The sequence below is a fragment of the Poromitra crassiceps genome, assembly GCF_964638095.1.
Source record: "Poromitra crassiceps genome assembly, chromosome: 13".
Classification (NCBI taxonomy): domain Eukaryota; kingdom Metazoa; phylum Chordata; class Actinopteri; order Beryciformes; family Melamphaidae; genus Poromitra; species Poromitra crassiceps.
In genome coordinates this window covers 1,566,548-1,587,567 of record NC_139644.1, presented here as the reverse complement: position 1 = coordinate 1,587,567, position 21,020 = coordinate 1,566,548, and the positions used below count along the sequence as shown (strand labels likewise).

General features: G+C 42.5%; 1 protein-coding gene across 1 annotated transcript in view; it reads right to left on the bottom strand.

Moving 5' to 3' along the window:
- The window catches only part of ap2a1 (adaptor related protein complex 2 subunit alpha 1), a 93,151-nt gene that overhangs the window by 52,880 nt on the left and 19,251 nt on the right, over positions 1–21,020 (bottom strand). Inside the window, exons 3-4 of the mRNA XM_083649269.1 lie at positions 2,198–2,391; positions 1,321–1,450 (exon numbers count right to left, since the gene is read on the bottom strand). Of these exons, the coding sequence (XP_083505395.1) occupies positions 1,321–1,450; positions 2,198–2,391 (324 nt within the window). The remainder of the gene's footprint in view (positions 1–1,320; positions 1,451–2,197; positions 2,392–21,020) is intronic.

Here is a 21,020-nt window from a genome sequence, read left to right as displayed (position 1 = left end):
ATATGTGAACCATAACCATTGATTCATCATAAAATCACATCAGTAGGTTAAATGTATGATCCAGTGTGTTTTGGTGACAATATGAATTCACCTGTTGACTCATACATCATGCTTGTAGAAAGGGCATGTTCAATACATTTATATGGGGGCCGCTGTGATTGCCAAAAGTGGTGCAAATTGCAGCTTTTTAAAACTTGTAAAAAGGACTGGATTGGTTATAATCCAGGGCTCAGAGCAGGTTAAAAAAAAATGCAGTTCAGACTTGCAAAATATTATCTTTATTTTATATAAATGCCCATCTGTAAATAATGTTTATCATCGTCTAGCTTCCAAATACAGGCCTAAACAAGGATATTAGACATACCAAACACATATAAAATCACATATCTTATCTTATTTTATTGCATTTTGACGCTGTTTGTATGATGAGGCCACTTGATGGCCTCTGTAGATCTTAGTTTCTGGTGTTTTTGCTTCATGTGGCGTCTGGCTGTTTGTCATTTGTTGTTGTCCACTGAATTATCAGCATTTCTCTTGATTTTCTTTGGCATGTTTATGGTGCCCCATGTTTGACTGTATGTATTTTGTTTCATGGTGCCTCATGTTTGACTGTATGTATTTTGTTTCATGGTGCCCCATGTTTGACTGTATGTATTTTGTTTCATGGCCATATCAGGGACTACAGATGTCAATTAGCATGAAGCTATAATCTGGTGCAAGGCATCTCTTTGTTCTTTACTGAGAATGATTCATGTACATGCACAAATAAACAATAAAATAAGTCTGTGGTCCTCTCAGCAGGAGAAGAGAGGTCCAGGCTGTGGACCTCTCAGCTGGAGAAGAGAGGTCCAGTCTGTGGACCTCTCAGCTGGAGAAGAGAGGTCCAGTCTGTGGACCTCTCAGCTGGAGAAGAGAGGTCCAGGCTGTGGACCTCTCAGCTGGAGAAGAGAGGTCCAGGCTGTGGACCTCTCAGCTGGAGAAGAGAGGTCCAGGCTGTGGACCTCTCAGCTGGAGAAGAGAGGTCCAGTCTGTGGACCTCTCAGCTGGAGAAGAGAGGTCCAGTCTGTGGACCTCTCAGCTGGAGAAGAGAGGTCCAGGCTGTGGACCTCTCAGCTGGAGAAGAGAGGTCCAGGCTGTGGACCTCTCAGCTGGAGAAGAGAGGTCCAGTCTGTGGTCCTCTCAGCTGGAGAAGAGAGGTCCAGGCTGTGGACCTCTCAGCTGGAGAAGAGAGGTCCAGGCTGTGGACCTCTCAGCAGGAGATGAGAGGTCCAGTCTGTGGACCTCTCAGCTGGAGAAGAGAGGTCCAGGCTGTAGGCTCACCATGTGCTGGTCGTTGAGGAGGTGCACCACCCTGGACGTCCACTCCCCCATCAGCACCAGGTCAGGAGAGGTCTTATACAGCCGCAGCAGACACAGGGCCGCCGACTGCTTCACACTGTCCATGGTGTCACTACAGTCACACACCCATGAATAAGAAGATTTACCATTCACACATTATACAAAATATATTATATACTGTATTAAACTCATCAAAATAAGTTTGAAAACGGGTTGATCATATCTCTGCTGTTACTGTATCCTCAGTATTATACCTTATCTTATTGGAAAGCCTGTTCATTCCCCCGTTATATTCTTCAAAAGGTGGGTTATCATTCATTCATTGCATCATATGTTACGATAGTTTTCTCTTGCCGTTTTCTAAGCAAAATGTTGTAGTTGGGTAAAGGGGGTACTTGGATTCAGACATCAGGGAAAGGGGGTACTGAAGGCAAAACAGTTGGAGAACCACGGTACCTCTGCAGGGTAGAGATAGATCACCATAGCCAGCAATGTTAAAAGGCTAACCCTAACCCTAACTCTGTCTGTGATCACTTAGGTTTTTCTGGGTTAGGCTCGGAGCCTTTACACTTTTACATTTTAACTGCCTTGTTTAAGAGAATTGTTTGTGGATTATAAGTTTTTCTTGGAATAAAGATTTTACTGAGGATGAATACATTTTCTTTCGTATTTTCTGCACCAGGATTTTTTAAATATAAAAAATATATGATTAATTGATCAATCATAAATTTTCCTGATGATCAATTGAGGGCATTTCTTTAAATGCCCATCCCTAGTCATGATAGATTCAGTGATTGAATCAATAATCTATCATCAATAATCTATCTATCAACCCCCGCCCCCCTTCCTCCACACTTACCCAGCCACCAGGATGCGGGGTATCTCACTGGCGAAGGCCTCTGCCATCTCCCGACTGCCCACGTTGGCGATGCAGTGGAGGGCCAGGCACATGAAGGTGGGGTTGCGGCTGGACAGGTCGTTCTTGATGGCGTTGTTGATCAGACGGATCAGCTCACTGTTGCTGTTCACCAGCACCGAGATAAACAAGTACCCCTGGACAGAGACAGCACAAGTACACATGCTCTTTACTCAAGTACCCCTGGACAGAGACAGCACAAGTACACATGCTCTTTACTCAAGTACCCCTGGACAGAGACAGCACAAGTACACATGCTCTTTACTCAAGTCAGGGCCCTGGACAGAGACAGCACTAGGGGTGGGAATCGCTGAGTAGCTCACGATACGATATCGTCACGATACTTGGCCCTCGATAACGATATATCACGATACTGCGATACTGCGATACTGCGATATATTGGAAGACGATACATCACGATACCTGTGTAACAAGTGAAAAAAATACCTCTGAAGGCAAAAAATCATGTATTATGCATTTATTAGCAGAATTGACATGAACTCTCTGAGTTCACTCACTCACTCATACCATTTTCGATACCACGGAGGAAAAGTTACACATTAAGTCTTTTTATTATTACTATTAAAACAAGAAAACCTATATAACCTACCTACCTACCTATATAATTTCTAAAAGTAGATATTAATGATCAAACATTTCCATTCATCTAGCCTACAGTAGTTATGTTTTTGTTTCAACTACAAACATAAATAAACGTAAACTTGAAACTATGTTTCAACTACCACACACAGCATAATATTTTAGCCTGTTTATTAAAAAAAAAAAAAAAAAAAAAAATTAATAAACATATCGATACTTGGCGCCAGTGTATCGATAACGTATCGCGGGTGGAAATATCGCGATAACGTGGGTATCGATATTTTGTCCCACCCCTAGACAGCACAAGTACACATGCTCTTTACTCAAGTCAGGGCCCTGGACAGAGACAGCACAAGTACACATGCTCTTTACTCAAGTCAGGGCTCCAGAGTGCGACGCACATGCGCCCCAAAAACTGTCCAGTACGACTAAACAAATCAAACATTTAGTGTGTGTGTGTTTGTTCTGTGTGCTTTAGACTAGACTACTTTTTTCTGGTCTCTACTAGCATACAGGTGGTTACTATGACCGAACAAACTGAATAATGTCACATAATGCAACATTGTTTGGATCTCACCTGCAATTACCACTCATCGCCATAGGTGTCACCCAAGAGACCAAACTGAAATCTTAGAGATTATCACATATATGATACATAGTTTATTGATGTGCTCACCCATTACGATGGGTATTTCTGTATGTTTTCCAATTTTCTTTTCCTGTGCCAACAGGTTAAGACAGAGATAATTTCGCCAACATTCAGTATTCAAAATGTAAAAAAAAAAAAGGACCAAAATAAATAGACCAGGTCAGGGTACTGACTATTATAACCCATTTTCAATGGTTTTAAATGGAAAAAACTAAATGGGGGGGAATCAGTTTTTTTGTTTCCGTTTTTTCGTTTCCGTTTATTTTCGTTTTTCCGTGTTCTTTTCCGTTTTCGTTTTTGTTTTCTCGTTTTTCTGTTTTAAACCTTTAAACGGAAAAACGTTTTTTAGCACACACACAAAATAAAAAAATAAAATTGCTGAATTCCTGGCGGGCCACTTAAAAACGGGCAGCGGGCCGCAGTTACTTGGCCCATGGGCCGTAGTTTGGCCACCCCTGCTTTACAGTCATTTTTCACTGTTATTGTGAGACGAGTTCACGTCTGTCCTTAATAAAAAGTAATTTCAACAAGGAGGGACGCAAAGTTCAATCCCTTGCCGTCCACCATGCTTAATGGCAGCATCTCCTCACGTCCACCATGCTTAATGGCAGCATCTCCTCACGTCCACCATGCTTAATGGAGCATCTCCTTGTCCAGCATAGCAAGGCTTCTGCGTTATTGTCTCTGCACGCATGATGTGTTCTCCTATCATCTAGTATTTATTAGGGATGCACCGATCGATCGGCACGTGACCGGAAATGGCCGATTTCCACGTGATCGGCCTCGACCGGTGATCTGCGCCGGTCACTCTAAATAGCCGATTCTGTGAGCCAATTTTCACGTGACGTGCGCGCACCCGAAAGCAGCGAGACCGAGACGGATGAGTTGCAGCCAAAACAAAAGCTGCCACTACACACATGCCACAGCATGTCTTTGTCGGTGTGGACATTTTTCACCGTCAGTGAAGACGATACAAAGCTTGCAGTTTGTCACACATGCAAGTCAAAAATATCCGCGGAGGGCCAGGGTAGGTTGGAGTCCACTCTAGTCTGAGCGGCTCGCTTCACCTCACCGCAGTCACCTGGCCCCTCTTCCCCGACCAGCTGCAGTCCACATCACCGCTGCCTGCTGCTATCTGTCAGTCACGTTGTAACGTGGATACAGGAGAGGACTATTTGTTTCGTATTGCGAATAGAACGACGAACATAATAATAAAACGCATCGGACCAGTGTGCAAGGTTTTCTGTGAGAGATGATTTTTTTTTCGAATGGCGGATTAAAAAAAACGGACTCTGTGAGTCAACTCAAACTCATTTCCTCATCTAACTACTCAATAACAGCCAAATCCACAACTGTAGAGTGGGCATGGCTTCGAAGGTCTCTGGGCTCCAGACCTATTAGGCTATAAACTCCTTGTCCATGGATAACATTTTGACGTTTATTTATTTTATTTTATTAGTTTATTGGGCAGGGACATATACAAAAAAAACATTAAACACCATAGGGGAAGATATGCTTTGTAACAGATTTAGCCATAGGCTACTTTCCATCCGGAGCCCCTGTTCTGTTGCACCTTTTTTCTTTTGGAAAAGTAAATGCATGATAGCTGATATACATTGTATTTACACAAAAAAGAAAAGCTCTGTCCAGTAACCTGGAACACTTTTATTTTGAGATGTTTTTGAGTGAGATCGACCTACCTCATGCAAATGATAAGAAATGTGACATGAATGTTAATTTTCTATTAACACGTTCACTGCCGTCGATGAGTTATCTCGTCAAAAAAAATCCAACGGTTGACTGCCGTGGACGAGTTATCTCGTCAAAAAAAAAAAAAAAAATTTGACGGTGGGACGTGGATCAAACCCTTTTACATCTCCTATAAATATATGGGAGCTATTGAATGTGTATAACCTATTTTACCGACCCACTAAGTGGCGACAGTGCTCTCCAGACTAGAGGAAGCCGAGCAAAAACACCAGGAAAAAGCCTGAGGAAGCCATTCTCATGAAAATGGTTTGGCGAAAACGCTTTTGCGCTGGCGCACAACGGTGGGCGATTCCAAAAATAGACTCTGTGTGCAACACACTTTGAAACACCAGCAGAAAGCCCAGAATCGCACGCAGCTCCATCCCACCACACAACCGAAAACCCAGAAACGAACGAGCCCCATCCAGACTCGCCCGACGAGCGGCCGCCAGCAGCCAGGCAGCACAGACAGGCAGCAGAGCAGAAACTCGCCTGTGACAAACGCTGCAAAGCCACCAGAGACACACCTACGGAGGGAGGAGTTTGAAGGAGAGGGGGGTGGGGGTGCTGTTATGGAGGAAATTACTGTTCAGAACTATATTGTTTAGATGTCTGATGTCTCACTGATGCCAAAAATAAATGGTTAAAGTGACTGTTCTGCCTGTTCTATCGAATCACGCACGCACGCACGCACGCACACACACACACACACACACACACACACACACACACAAACACAATACAGTATACACACTTGCCCAAGGGTAGGGATGGGGCCGATCCGATCCAATATCGGTATCGGGTGCCGATATGGCACTAATTCACGGATCGGATCGGAATTGGGGGGGGGGGGGGGGGGGGCTTTTTTTTTTTTTTTTTGCAATTTCAGCACACAGCTGGCCGTAATTTGTGTAATAATGTATAATAGTATCCTTCTTTGCCTTGTATATTTTCTTAATTTTGTCTGCTTTTTGCAAGGTATATTAAAAAAAAAAAAACTTTAATTGGCCAAATCTTTGCCTATACTGTATATTCAAGAAAAATATTGGTATCGGCATAATATCGGTATCGGCAGATATCCAAATTCAGGTATCGGAATCGGATCGGAAGTGAAAAAAGTGGATCGGTGCATCCCTACCCAAGGGCACCCATAATCACAGGCACGTGAGGTGGTTCTAAAAATCCATTTATCTCAAAACTCTCTGAAAATCTCTGAAACCATGCTGTATTCAACTGCTAATGCCTACATAACAGAACATGATAAAAACTAACTCTTTTAGACAGAGAAAGCACACATTATATTAGTTATTTTGAGATATTTTGTGTTCACAAAGTCCTAGCAGAAAATAATCCTCGGCTCTTGTAAGATGAGCCAGAATCCTCAAAAAAAACCTTGGCAGAAGCTACCTACTGATTGGAAAAAAGTGTTGGCAGTGAATGTGTTAAAGCAAAGTAAAAAAAAAAAAAAAAAAACGTCAAAAAATAACCCGTCAATTATTGTTCTTAGAAAGAAAATCGGAATCGGCCAAAATCGGTATCGGCAAGTCAGACTATTCAAAAGTCGGAAATCGGAATCGGCCAAGAAAATGGCAATCGGTGCATCTCTAGTATTTATAACTTTTATGAGTCACAGCATCCAAAATCAGCGTCCAGCGATAATGGAATGGAATGTGACGTTCAGCAATGCTTGAACTGCTTGAAATGCTTGAATCATAAATTGCCCCTGGAGTTATATTAATATTTACATTAATAGCATTTTCGTATTTTAGTGTGTAATGTATGTAATGTGTAATGCTGCCTAACCTCGTGTCACCAGGCTGGACTGCGTTTTGCTCTTGCTAGCGCGAGCTTGCTGCTAATCTTAGCATATGTTTGTTTGGGGTTTGGGTTTTCTCTCAATCTACTTCCTACCATGACAACATGCGTGACAACCTTCTCACGTGACCACTCCTTCTAGTGGAAAATATTGAGGAACGCCCTCTGCTGGACTGGTATAAAAGTTATCACACTGTGAGCTCTGGATATTGAAGTGATACAAACTAAGTAACAATGTTGTCGGTGAGAACAGTTAATTAATTTTTATCAGTTACATTCTAAATGGCAGTTAATCGACTAACGGTTAATCATTAACATCCCTAGGTGTAACGGTTCACAAAATTCACAGTTCGGTTCAATACGACACAGTGGTGGTTCAGTACGTTTTCGATACAGCAAAATAGTAGAAATGCCAGAGAAATTTCCTTCCTTTTTATTTTTTTTAAATTTATTTAACTTGTTTATTTTATTATTTTCACATTCTAGTTCAAAATGAAAAAAATAAAAAATAAATAAAAAAACACAAAACCGCCCAAGCAAATGCAGGTCTATGGAAACAATGTGATCACACAGAGTCCTGAGGTGTCTCCTACCTAGAAGCCCAAAGCAAGGACATGGTTTTGTTTGCAATCATCATGCAAATATTGAGTTTGGAAAAAAGAGAAGAGAAGAAAATGTGGATACATTTTAAGCAGGACTTTGATGGATGAAATGCAGGTCAAATGGAAACTGTGAAACTATAATTCTGCTATAAAAGCTGCTTGGGGTGGGGGGGTGACATAATACTGTTGAAGCCTACCAGCAGCTATTACAAAACAAATTGACATGATGATCGTTATCGGGCAGATATTAAATTCTCATAGGGGATCAGTGCCAAAAAAAACGTGATTGGAGCATCCTTAGGGGCCATTCAGACCAAACGCGTTTTTGGAGCTGCCAGCGTCTTTCTGCAATTCATTCTCTATGTAAGGACGCGCTAGACGTGCTCCTCTTTTAATGAACGCACCTGGCGTTAAAACGCTGGTGGCGTCTGTTGTTTTTGGAGGAGCGCTGTGGGCGTTTCTAAGCTGAAAAAAGTTGAACATTGAGGAAAAGCGCCCTGTTCGTCTTTTTCACTCTTCCTACCTTTTCTCCTCCCGAGGGATTTTCAACCTCTGCTGCTGCCAGAATTAGCAATAATCTGGCTTTCATGTTGACAGAGAACAACATCAAACAGACAAAACTAGCTGGTTACCGTCCGTGTGGTCGTTGTGTTGTGATCTGTACTGCACGCGACTACAGGGGAAAACAAACGGAGCGCAAAAAAACCCTCCATGTGCTGTGTTTTGTGCACAATGGAAGCGCTCTCAACATGATTTTCACAGCGTTCTGACTGAAAAAAGCGCTTTGGGTGTGAACGCCGCCTTACACGTTACTGCTCACTACCTGCTTTACCCTCTAACATGAAGCAGCTGCACAGAGCACATAACAGACACAACTGACATAACAATGGGCCACTGCAGTCAAATCTCCTCTTGCAGTCTTGGTTGATAATAGTGGTCTACTTTCCCAGAAATCCTGATCCTGACGCATCACTATTCTGCCTTGTCAACATTTCCTCTTCCTGCCTGCATGCTCTGACAGCTACAGAAGCATAGTGGCTGGGCTGCCAGTTCTGCTTTGAAATAGCTTATTCAACTACTTCTACTTCTCTCAAGCTCTGAGTTTACGTTGTCCGGTAATTGCCGGACTTTGTCCGGTAAATAATCCCCTCTCGGCACAATTTGAGTTGTATTAAAATAGGCTCAAGTTGCATTTCCACACAGCCTCCTCCTATTAAATAGCCTAAATAAATATATTTTTAAATGAATGAATATTTTTTTATGTGTAGGTTAAAGTGTACGAGTGTGCGATGAACGAAACGCCTAATTCACAATTGCACACGCTCAATCCTGTACATCAGAATCACAATCAGTTCATTGATCCCTCATGCTACAGTTGCTCACACTCAGATAGGGAAGAATATAAACATAGAGACATTATAGGAAGCATATGAGACCAAAAACACACAACAAAATAGAAATAAAAATAGAATAGAAGTTAGGTAGCCAATCCACCTTATTTTTGAATGCCCCGCTGTAAAATAATTATGGGTACAAGCAGAGAGTTCCCCAAACTTCTGACCAGCCAGATATCTTACCAGAGCAGCCAGTAGTTGTGGCGGGACAATGCCGGCGCCCAAAGGGCCCCTTGAAACCAGATTAGAGGACCATTTACTAGGGATGCACCGATTGCCATTTTCTTGGCCGATTCCGATTTCCGATTTTTGAATAGTCTGACTTGCCAATACCGATTTTTGCCGATTCCGATTTTTTTCTTCTAAAAACAACAATTGACAGCTTACACAAACGTTTTTGTAACTTTGTTTGAAAATTAAGATTCATAGAACAATTCTTACATCAAATGGGGATCCAAATAAACAAATAAACAATTCTTACGTTGCAACATGAGTGACAGGCTGAGGCAGCAGCGCTGATGTTTAATGGAAAAGGCAGGTCGGGGAATGGTTATACTGGACACAATGCTCACGTTCACCTCGCCAAGCCGGCTGTGCGCGGTGGCGGGTTGCTGGAGGACCGCTTCCCGGGGAGAGAGAGCAGAGAGAGAGGGGCCAGTGAGGTGAAGCGAGCCGCTCAGACTGGACTCCAGCCAAGCGGGACTCGGCCGCATCTCTGTCTCCACGGCTTATTTTCGACTTGCATGTGTGACAAACTGCGAGCTTTGTCTACTTCACTGACGGTGAAAAAAATCCACAACGAGGAAGGTATGCTGGCGTGTGTGGTGTGGTGGCTGGGTGCCTGTCTCGGTGCTTTGGGGTGCGCGCACGTCATGTGAAAATCGGCTCACAGAATCGGCTATTTAGAGTGACCGGCGCAGATCACCGATCGAGGCCGATCACGTGAAAATCGGCCATTTCCGGTCACGTGCCGATCGATCGGTGCATCCCTACCATTTACATTAAGATTAGACTGTTTTTCAGTCTTAACCATCAATTTGCTGAGTGAGTGGCACTGCTCTTGCCCAGATGTAGCCATATAGGCTCAGGGGTTAAAGCAAAATAAAATTACTGGCTATAATAAATCACAATTAATATATGGATGTTTTTTATCGAGTCAAACAAGTAGGTTAAGGGATCAGTATAACAATTATAACTAACAGTAGCCACAGGAACTACAACAACATTGTCAAACATATGTCCCAACTAAAGAGGTTCTCTTCCACCAGTCACACAGCTCAGCTCCACCCAAACTCTCACCCCTCCTGTCCCACTGAGCTGATGGTCTGGTAGCCTACTGTTATGAAAACACACCAATTAATACTGTCAGACAACACCTAGCATGCCTAGGCTAACCACCTAACGCTAGTGTTACAGTTCAGCATCAAGTGAAGAGGAAACATCCCACTGCACACGGTTACATCTAAAACATATTCCTCAGAATTACAGAACCATCATGGAGTCAGGTAACAGATGAAATCAACATCTTGTTATCAACTAACTCAGAGACTAGCAGCAGCTGACACATCTAATGCTAACCAGAAAGTTAGTACCCAACTAGTTACTGCACTAGCAACAGTTGTTTGTAGGGATGCACCGATCGATCGGCACGTGACCGGAAATGGCCGATTTCCACGTGATCGGCCTCGATCGGTGATCTGCGCCGGTCACTCTAAAATGCCGATTCTGTGAGCCGATTTTCAAGTGACGTGCGCGCACCCAAAGGCAGCGAGACCGAGACGGATGAGTTGCAGTCAAAACAAAAGCTGCCACTACACACTGCATGCCACAGCATGTCTTCGTCAGTGTGGAGCCGCGGACTGGAGGGGCCGGGTAGGTTGGAGTCCACTGCAGTCTGAGCGGCTCGCTTCACCTCACCCCTCTTCCGCGACCAGCTGCACTCCACATTACCGCTGCCTGCTGCTGCTGCTGCTATCTGCCAGTCACGTTGTAACGTGGATACAGGAGAGGACTTTTGTTTCGTATTGCGAATAGAACGACGAACATAATAATAAAACGCATCGGACCAGTGTGCAAGGTTTACTGTGCGAGATGATTTTTTTTCGAATGGCGGATTAAAAAAACGGACTGTGTGTAAACTACAATATTCAAACTGAGTCAACCCAAACTCATTTCCTCATCTAGGCTACTCAATAACAGCTAAATCCACAACTGTAGAGTGGGCATGGCTTCGAAGGTCTCTGGGCTCCAGACCTATAGGCTATAAACTCCTTGTCCATGGATAACATTTTGACGTTTATTTATTTTATTTTATTCGTTTATTTGGCAGGGACATATACAAAAAAAACATTAAACCCCATAGGGGAAGATATGCTTTGTAACAGATTTAGCCATAGGCTACTTTCCATCTGAAGCCCCTGTTCTGTTGCACGTTTTTTTCTTTTGGAAAAGTAAATGCATGATAGCTGTGGGATATACTGGAATTAATTGTTTTATAGTCATTGTATTTACACAAAAAAGAACAGCTCTGTCCAGTAACCTGGAACACTTTTATTTTGAGATGTTTTTGAGTGAGATCATCCTACCTCATGCAAATGATAAGAAATGTGACATGAATGTTAATTTTCTATTAAAGCAAAGTAAAAAAAAAAAAAAAAAAACGTCAAAAAATAACCCGTCAATTATTGTTCTTAGAAAGAAAATCGGAATCGGCAAAAATCGGTATCGGCAAGTCAGACTATTCAAAAATCGGAAATCGGAATCGGCCAACAAAATCGCAATCGGTGCATCCCTAGTTGTTTGTTAATGTTATCATGTTGCGTTACAGATAGGTGCCTATAGCTCATTCAGTAACGTTAGCGTTGACGCTATAGTGAAACTCCACTAGACTTTTTCTCTCCATCAAATAACGTTATTCTGCTGACATGCATCTTTATGATGGAAATGACAATTACTGACATGTGGTCGTGGAAAAAGCGTCAACCCCCGCGCTGTCAGGGGGGAAAAAACACCGAAAATAATAACGTTAACGTTACTGCAGCAAACGTTTGAGCGTGTGTGTGTTAGCAAGTTTTACCTGTCCGTGTCCAATAAAAGACAACTCCGCATCGCGCATATTTTCAAAGTTCCTCCACCTTTGCAGTAATAAATTAACTCCAATTCTCACAATAACAAACTTCTTCAGTCCAATGCTGTCATGGATAATTTAACGTTAGGAACTAACTCTGAGAGGCAGATCGGCAACAGTGTTTTGTTTAGCGTTACATGGTGGCTTTGCAGGGTCGCGTCAGCGGGCCGAAAACATAGCACAACGTAGCAAAACATTTATCAGCGAACATAGTGGTGCATTGAAACAGGCAAGGAAACATGACATTCAACCTGGAAACCGTAGCAATACATTTTCAGACTACAGCCCAGGAGAATCATTTGGACGTCCGGTCGGCATTTTTCAAAATAAAAGCTTTCATTCAAACTCAATACAATACACATTGAAAATATACAAAGGGGCTTTAATTTTGGTATTTTTCACATTTCATATCTGGCACATACATGTCAACTTGTCAAAATTCCGAGTCGGATCGAGAGAGCCGCCAGACGGTGAAATGTCCGACGACCGGCTCTTGTGGAACTCTCTGCCAGTTTAGTGGAACTTACCTGTTCTGTTATTTCCATCAGTCTTTTGTGTTGCTGCCTTCAGCTCTGGTGAAATAAAATCGATTCCTTACTCAGCCTTAACATGAGGGTTTTCAATTGTTTTGAGAGAGAAAAAGTGCGCTGCTCGGGAACCCCTTGTAGTTTTGTGTTACGTTGGCTTCGCTAGGCCGGAGGTGGTGGTTTAGCGGAGAGTGGCCGCCCAGGTGGTGGCTTCCCTTCTCCCCGTAGCATAACCCCTGTCCCCCGCATGCATTTAAATAACAACAAATTGATATCCATTCTCCTGGCCGATGGTCTGATTTGCCCATGTAGGTCATTTAGAGGCACCAGTATTTCATAACCAGTTTAAAAGTTCCATGTATGGATTTAGTTTTAACATTATACGCCTCCGACCAGTTGTGGGCGGAGACGAGTAAACTTGCGGTGGAAGCAAAACAGTCTTATCAGGTGGAGACTAGTAAGGCCATTAAGAGTAGAGGCGTATGGAGCTGTTATATGTAAGAGTAGAGGCGTATGGAGCTGTTATATGTAAGAGTAGAGGCGTATGGAGCTGTTATATGTAAGAGTAGAGGCGTATGGAGCTGTTATATGTAAGAATAGAGGCGTATGGAGCTGTTATATGTAAGAATAGAGGCGTATGGAGCTGTTATATGTAAGAATAGAGGCGTATGGAGCTGTTATATGTAAGAGTAGAGGCGTATGGAGCTGTTATATGTAAGAGTAGAGGCGTATGGAGCTGTTATATGTAAGAATAGAGGCGTATGGAGCTGTTATATGTAAGAATAGAGGCGTATGGAGCTGTTATATGTAAGAGTAGAGGCGTATGGAGCTGTTATATGTAAGAGTAGAGGCGTATGGAGCTGTTATATGTAAGAGTAGAGGCGTATGGAGCTGTTATATGTAAGAGTAGAGGCGTATGGAGCTGTTATATGTAAGAATAGAGGCGTATGGAGCTGTTATATGTAAGAGTAGAGGCGTATGGAGCTGTTATATGTAAGAATAGAGGCGTATGGAGCTGTTATATGTAAGAATAGAGGCGTATGGAGCTGTTATATGTAAGAATAGAGGCGTATGGAGCTGTTATATGTAAGAATAGAGGCGTATGGAGCTGTTATATGTAAGAGTAGAGGCGTATGGAGCTGTTATATGTAAGAATAGAGGCGTATGGAGCTGTTATATGTAAGAATAGAGGCGTATGGAGCTGTTATATGTAAGAATAGAGGCGTATGGAGCTGTTATATGTAAGAATAGAGGCGTATGGAGCTGTTATATGTAAGAATAGAGGCGTATGGAGCTGTTATATGTAAGAATAGAGGCGTATGGAGCTGTTATATGTAAGAGTAGAGGCGTATGGAGCTGTTATATGTAAGAATAGAGGCGTATGGAGCTGTTATATGTAAGAATAGAGGCGTATGGAGCTGTTATATGTAAGAATAGAGGCGTATGGAGCTGTTATATGTAAGAATAGAGGCGTATGGAGCTGTTATATGTAAGAGTAGAGGCGTATGGAGCTGTTATATGTAAGAATAGAGGCGTATGGAGCTGTTATATGTAAGAATAGAGGCGTATGGAGCTGTTATATGTAAGAGTAGAGGCGTATGGAGCTGTTATATGTAAGAGTAGAGGCGTATGGAGCTGTTATATGTAAGAATAGAGGCGTATGGAGCTGTTATATGTAAGAGTAGAGGCGTATGGAGCTGTTATATGTAAGAATAGAGGCGTATGGAGCTGTTATATGTAAGAATAGAGGCGTATGGAGCTGTTATATGTAAGAGTAGAGGTGTATGGAGCTGTTATATGTAAGAATAGAGGTGTATGGAGCTGTTATATGTAAGAGTAGAGGCGTATGGAGCTGTTATATGTAAGAATAGAGGCGTATGGAGCTGTTATATGTAAGAATAGAGGCGTATGGAGCTGTTATATGTAAGAATAGAGGCGTATGGAGCTGTTATATGTAAGAGTAGAGGCGTATGGAGCTGTTATATGTAAGAGTAGAGGCGTATGGAGCTGTTATATGTAAGAATAGAGGCGTATGGAGCTGTTATATGTAAGAATAGAGGCATATGGAGCTGTTATATGTAAGAATAGAGGTGTATGGAGCTGTTATATGTAAGAATAGAGGTGTATGGAGCTGTTATATGTAAGAATAGAGGTGTATGGAGCTGTTATATATAAGAATAGAGGCGTATGGAGCTGTTATATGTAAGAATAGAGGCGTATGGAGCTGTTATATGTAAGAATAGAGGCGTATGGAGCTGTTATATGTAAGAGTAGAGGCGTATGGAGCTGTTATATGTAAGAATAGAGGCGTATGGAGCTGTTATATGTAAGAATAGAGGCGTATGGAGCTGTTATATGTAAGAATAGAGGCGTATGGAGCTGTTATATGTAAGAGTAGAGGCGTATGGAGCTGTTATATGTAAGAATAGAGGCGTATGGAGCTGTTATATGTAAGAATAGAGGCGTATGGAGCTGTTATATGTAAGAATAGAGGCGTATGGAGCTGTTATATGTAAGAGTAGAGGCGTATGGAGCTGTTATATGTAAGAATAGAGGCGTATGGAGCTGTTATATGTAAGAATAGAGGCGTATGGAGCTGTTATATGTAAGAGTAGAGGCGTATGGAGCTGTTATATGTAAGAATAGAGGCGTATGGAGCTGTTATATGTAAGAATAGAGGCGTATGGAGCTGTTATATGTAAGAATAGAGGCATATGGAGCTGTTATATGTAAGAATAGAGGCGTATGGAGCTGTTATATGTAAGAATAGAGGCGTATGGAGCTGTTATATGTAAGAATAGAGGCGTATGGAGCTGTTATATGTAAGAGTAGAGGCGTATGGAGCTGTTATATGTAAGAGTAGAGGCGTATGGAGCTGTTATATGTAAGAGTAGAGGCGTATGGAGCTGTTATATGTAAGAGTAGAGGCGTATGGAGCTGTTATATGTAAGAGTAGAGGCGTATGGAGCTGTTATATGTAAGAGTAGAGGCGTATGGAGCTGTTATATGTAAGAGTAGAGGCGTATGGAGCTGTTATATGTAAGAATAGAGGCGTATGGAGCTGTTATATGTAAGAGTAGAGGCGTATGGAGCTGTTATATGTAAGAGTAGAGGCGTATGGAGCTGTTATATGTAAGAATAGAGGCGTATGGAGCTGTTATATGTAAGAGTAGAGGCGTATGGAGCTGTTATATGTAAGAGTAGAGGCGTATGGAGCTGTTATATGTAAGAATAGAGGCGTATGGAGCTGTTATATGTAAGAATAGAGGCGTATGGAGCTGTTATATGTAAGAGTAGAGGCGTATGGAGCTGTTATATGTAAGAATAGAGGCGTATGGAGCTGTTATATGTAAGAATAGAGGCGTATGGAGCTGTTATATGTAAGAGTAGAGGCGTATGGAGCTGTTATATGTAAGAATAGAGGCGTATGGAGCTGTTATATGTAAGAGTAGAGGCGTATGGAGCTGTTATATGTAAGAATAGAGGCGTATGGAGCTGTTATATGTAAGAATAGAGGCGTATGGAGCTGTTATATGTAAGAATAGAGGCGTATGGAGCTGTTATATGTAAGAATAGAGGCGTATGGAGCTGTTATATGTAAGAATAGAGGCGTATGGAGCTGTTATATGTAAGAGTAGAGGCGTATGGAGCTGTTATATGTAAGAATAGAGGCGTATGGAGCTGTTATATGTAAGAATAGAGGCGTATGGAGCTGTTATATGTAAGAATAGAGGCGTATGGAGCTGTTATATGTAAGAATAGAGGCGTATGGAGCTGTTATATGTAAGAGTAGAGGCGTATGGAGCTGTTATATGTAAGAATAGAGGCGTATGGAGCTGTTATATGTAAGAATAGAGGCGTATGGAGCTGTTATATGTAAGAGTAGAGGCGTATGGAGCTGTTATATGTAAGAATAGAGGCGTATGGAGCTGTTATATGTAAGAATAGAGGCGTATGGAGCTGTTATATGTAAGAGTAGAGGCGTATGGAGCTGTTATATGTAAGAGTAGAGGCGTATGGAGCTGTTATATGTAAGAATAGAGGCGTATGGAGCTGTTATATGTAAGAATAGAGGCGTATGGAGCTGTTATATGTAAGAATAGAGGCGTATGGAGCTGTTATATGTAAGAATAGAGGCGTATGGAGCTGTTATATGTAAGAGTAGAGGCGTATGGAGCTGTTATATGTAAGAATAGAGGCGTATGGAGCTGTTATATGTAAGAATAGAGGCATATGGAGCTGTTATATGTAAGAGTAGAGGCGTATGGAGCTGTTATATGTAAGAATAGAGGCGTATGGAGCTGTTATATGTAAGAGTAGAGGCGTATGGAGCTGTTATATGTAAGAATAGAGGCGTATGGAGCTGTTATATGTAAGAATAGAGGCGTATGGAGCTGTTATATGTAAGAATAGAGGCGTATGGAGCTGTTATATGTAAGAATAGAGGCGTATGGAGCTGTTATATGTAAGAATAGAGGCGTATGGAGCTGTTATATGTAAGAGTAGAGGCGTATGGAGCTGTTATATGTAAGAATAGAGGCGTATGGAGCTGTTATATGTAAGAATAGAGGCGTATGGAGCTGTTATATGTAAGAATAGAGGCGTATGGAGCTGTTATATGTAAGAGTAGAGGCGTATGGAGCTGTTATATGTAAGAATAGAGGCGTATGGAGCTGTTATATGTAAGAATAGAGGCGTATGGAGCTGTTATATGTAAGAATAGAGGCGTATGGAGCTGTTATATGTAAGAGTAGAGGCGTATGGAGCTGTTATATGTAAGAATAGAGGCGTATGGAGCTGTTATATGTAAGAATAGAGGCGTATGGAGCTGTTATATGTGCTGGAAAATAGCTTTAGACACAAAATGGTTGCTGTGAAAAAGGGTCAATCGGCCAAAGGGGGTGTGGCAGTGGGCGTGGCTCCTCATAAAAATGCATGTGACTTTCAAATGGATTCACACAACACCATCACACTTTGTGACCTATCAGAAGACAAACCCTCCATTATTGGCCCAATAAAACATGATGGGGCAGTTTAGACACAACCTAACAGCCCTAATGGCCACTAAACACATGTAGTACGGAGTGGCTACATGGTGCTGCGTCCTGACGAGAAACAAGTTGGTAATGGGGGCGGGACATAGGGCTTGGGGGCGGGACATAGGGCTTGGGGGCGGGACATAGGGCTGGGTATCCAACTTTACTCCAAATTACATCGATACCAGTTACTGAATAGAGGCTCGTCCATAGAGGCAGAGAAGGTTGCACCTCCTATTTTTGACAGGCAAGAGGGAGATCAAAATATATATAAAATATTTACGTTTTTTATAGAGAGCCAAAGTCGATGTTGCTTCCTGCTTCAGCAGGCGCACGAAGAGATTTCATCCGCCATTTATTTTCCCATAGACATTTCGTTAAATGCTTATAAAAATAGTTTTACTTGGTCAAACCAAACAATTCAGCTATATTTAGAAACAGGAGACCATAGAACATTTCACTCAGTCTCAGACCAAAACGTAAAAAAAAAAAAAAGCTTATTTAAAATATATATTGTCTACGTTTTGTTTTGGTCTCTACACCAGAGAACAAAATATCTCTGTTTACACTGCAACTGCCAGGTGCAGCTGTGTGACGTCACAAGTGCAACAACAGTGTGCAGCGCTTGTCAATGAAAGCCAAGACGAAAGCAATTTTGGCTCCGTATTATCAGCTCTATTTATCGGCTAAAATTTCATTATTGGAATAATAAACAATAATGTGAAATGGCCCATATCGGTCAATCATTTATTATTTATATATTAACAGGGCTCGACATTAACGGCTGCCCGGTTGCCCCGGGCAACCAAAAAAAACATGGGGCAACCATTTCTTGGTCTTTGGTTGCCCCAGGGGCAACCACGATTTAACATGCAACAAAATATGTACAGCAGCAAACAGCAAAATATACACCAAATAAATGTTTTAATACTTGTTGTGAGTGACATATATGTGACATTTTATTGCTGTTACAATCGGAACGATGTTACTAATTACCAGTCGGAACCTATGTGATGCATGCTGCACGTGCGGTATGTTTAACGAGTACTGACTCGGACAGGTGGGGCTGCTCGCACACAATCACAGCGGCTGCAAGACGCAAGAAGAACCGCGCCCGCCCGCAGCCCCGCACAGAAACAAAGGACGAGGAAATTGTCATCGAGGTGAAATACCCGTGCGTCTTTGAACGGGACGGAAAACGAATGCTATACTGCAAAGCATGTAGCCTACAACAAGCGCTTAATAGGTCTCATTATGCTTCCCGCATTGGCGAGTGTCCGCACGGAAAAGTGAGTCAAATCAGCAGAGGCGCCCCTCCACAAGGCTCCTGTGCAGACGGTTTTCGCCTGGCCGTGCACACCCCGAATTGTGTAACTACGTGGACGCGGCTGAGCGGACAAAGTGGAGTTTTCAAGACTCCAGCTCACTTCCGCGAGCAGAAACCCCCACAGTGTATAAACGCTCCACACGTTTTGTAGCCTAAAACAAAAAATAAGATTTGTTTAGAAAACGAAATGACACAAATTTATTATTATTATTATTATCATTATTACTACTATTACACCCGGTGAGCATGCTGAATAGGCCTATCTATATACTATAGACTATTATACTTACCGTAAATTCCGGACTATAAGCCGCGGCTTTTTTCCCGTTTTTTGGCCCCTGCGGCTTATATAACGGTGCGTCTTATCTATGGATTTTTTCAGAAAAAAAATTTCAAATACAAATAAAATCTCTCTTTTTTAGCACTCTTTCTACCTATAAATCCACTTCTGTTTTAATTTCCTCTGTTGCCCTCTTTTCACCACACCGCGGACACTGTGTGCACTGTCGAAATAAACAAAGGTGTTGTGTTATGTTGTTTTGTTGAAATGTTATGGTAATACGGTAAATGGGAGCTTCCTCAAACAGCCAACAATCCCCTCTGTGCGTGAACCCTTACATATGGTAATTACGGTAAGCAAAGTTCATCAGCCCGGAACACAACACGACTAGCAGTCTGTCTCTCACTTACGATGGGGAAGGTACGAAGAAATTCACACGACGCAGCATTCAAGCTGAAAGCAGTCAAACTCGCACTAAAAGAGGGAAATAGAGCAGCCGCGCGTAGCCTGGGCATCGATGAGTCGATGGTGAGACGTTGGAAAAAGCAGCAGGAGGAACTTTCTCAGTGTAAGAAAACTAAAAAGTCCTTCAGAGGCCACAAAAGCAGATGGCCGGAGCTTGAAGATTCCCTTGAGGACTGGGTGTTGACCCAGAGAGGAGACGGCCGAGGCGTTTCCACGGTGCAGATCCGACTGAAGGCCAAAACAATCGCCACCGAGATGAAAATTGAACATTTCAGAGGTGGGCCATCTTGGTGCTACCGATTCATGAGACGAAAGGGACTGTCCGTCCGGGGGAGAACTACTGAACAACTCCCTCCCGACTACCAGGAGAAAATCACAAACTTCGGCGAATTCACACAAAGGAAGATCACGGAATATTATAGGAGTGTGAAAACATCCACAATCACCAACGGGTTCCAAAACGCTGGACTGCTGCGGGATGAAAAGGATGACGCCGCCACAGCTGGCGCTGAGGGCCGTCAGAGGCTTCAGAGGCTGTTCGATGCCGACAGTGATGAAGAGGAGTTCGTTGGTTTTGAGTGACAATGAAGGAGAGAGGAGAGTGGTTGACGAAGCCACCCTGAACCTGTTCGTTTCCGACACTGAAGATGAGGACTTTGGTGGTTTCAGTACGCAGGAAGAAGAGGAAGACGAGGATTAGTGACTTGACTTCTCTGGTTACAGGTTTGCTGCACATATACGGTAGCCTATTGTTGTGTGATTTTGTCTGGGGATTAGTGACCTGACTTTTGTTTTGTTTTGTTGAAATGTTAATAAATGGGAGCTTCCCCAAACAGCGATCTCTTTCCCGACATTCCTCTCTGTGCACGAACCCTTTCATATGGTAATTAAACATCAAAACACCCGCGGCTTATAGTCCGGTGCGGCTTATAGAAGAAAAAAATAGTCAATTTTGGTGCTGCGGCTTATAGACCGGTGCGTCTTATAGTCCGGAATTTACGGTACTTTTCTGTCACATCGTCATTATTAAGCCGGCTTATGACTGCATAGTATCTTAATTACTCAAAATATAAGGCGACTAAAATTGGGCAACCATATTTTTATTCGGGCAACCAAAAGCTCTTGCCAGGTTGCCCCTCCGGCAACCACTTTTAAAAGTTAACGTCGAGCCCTGATTAAAAATGTCCAGTAGTTA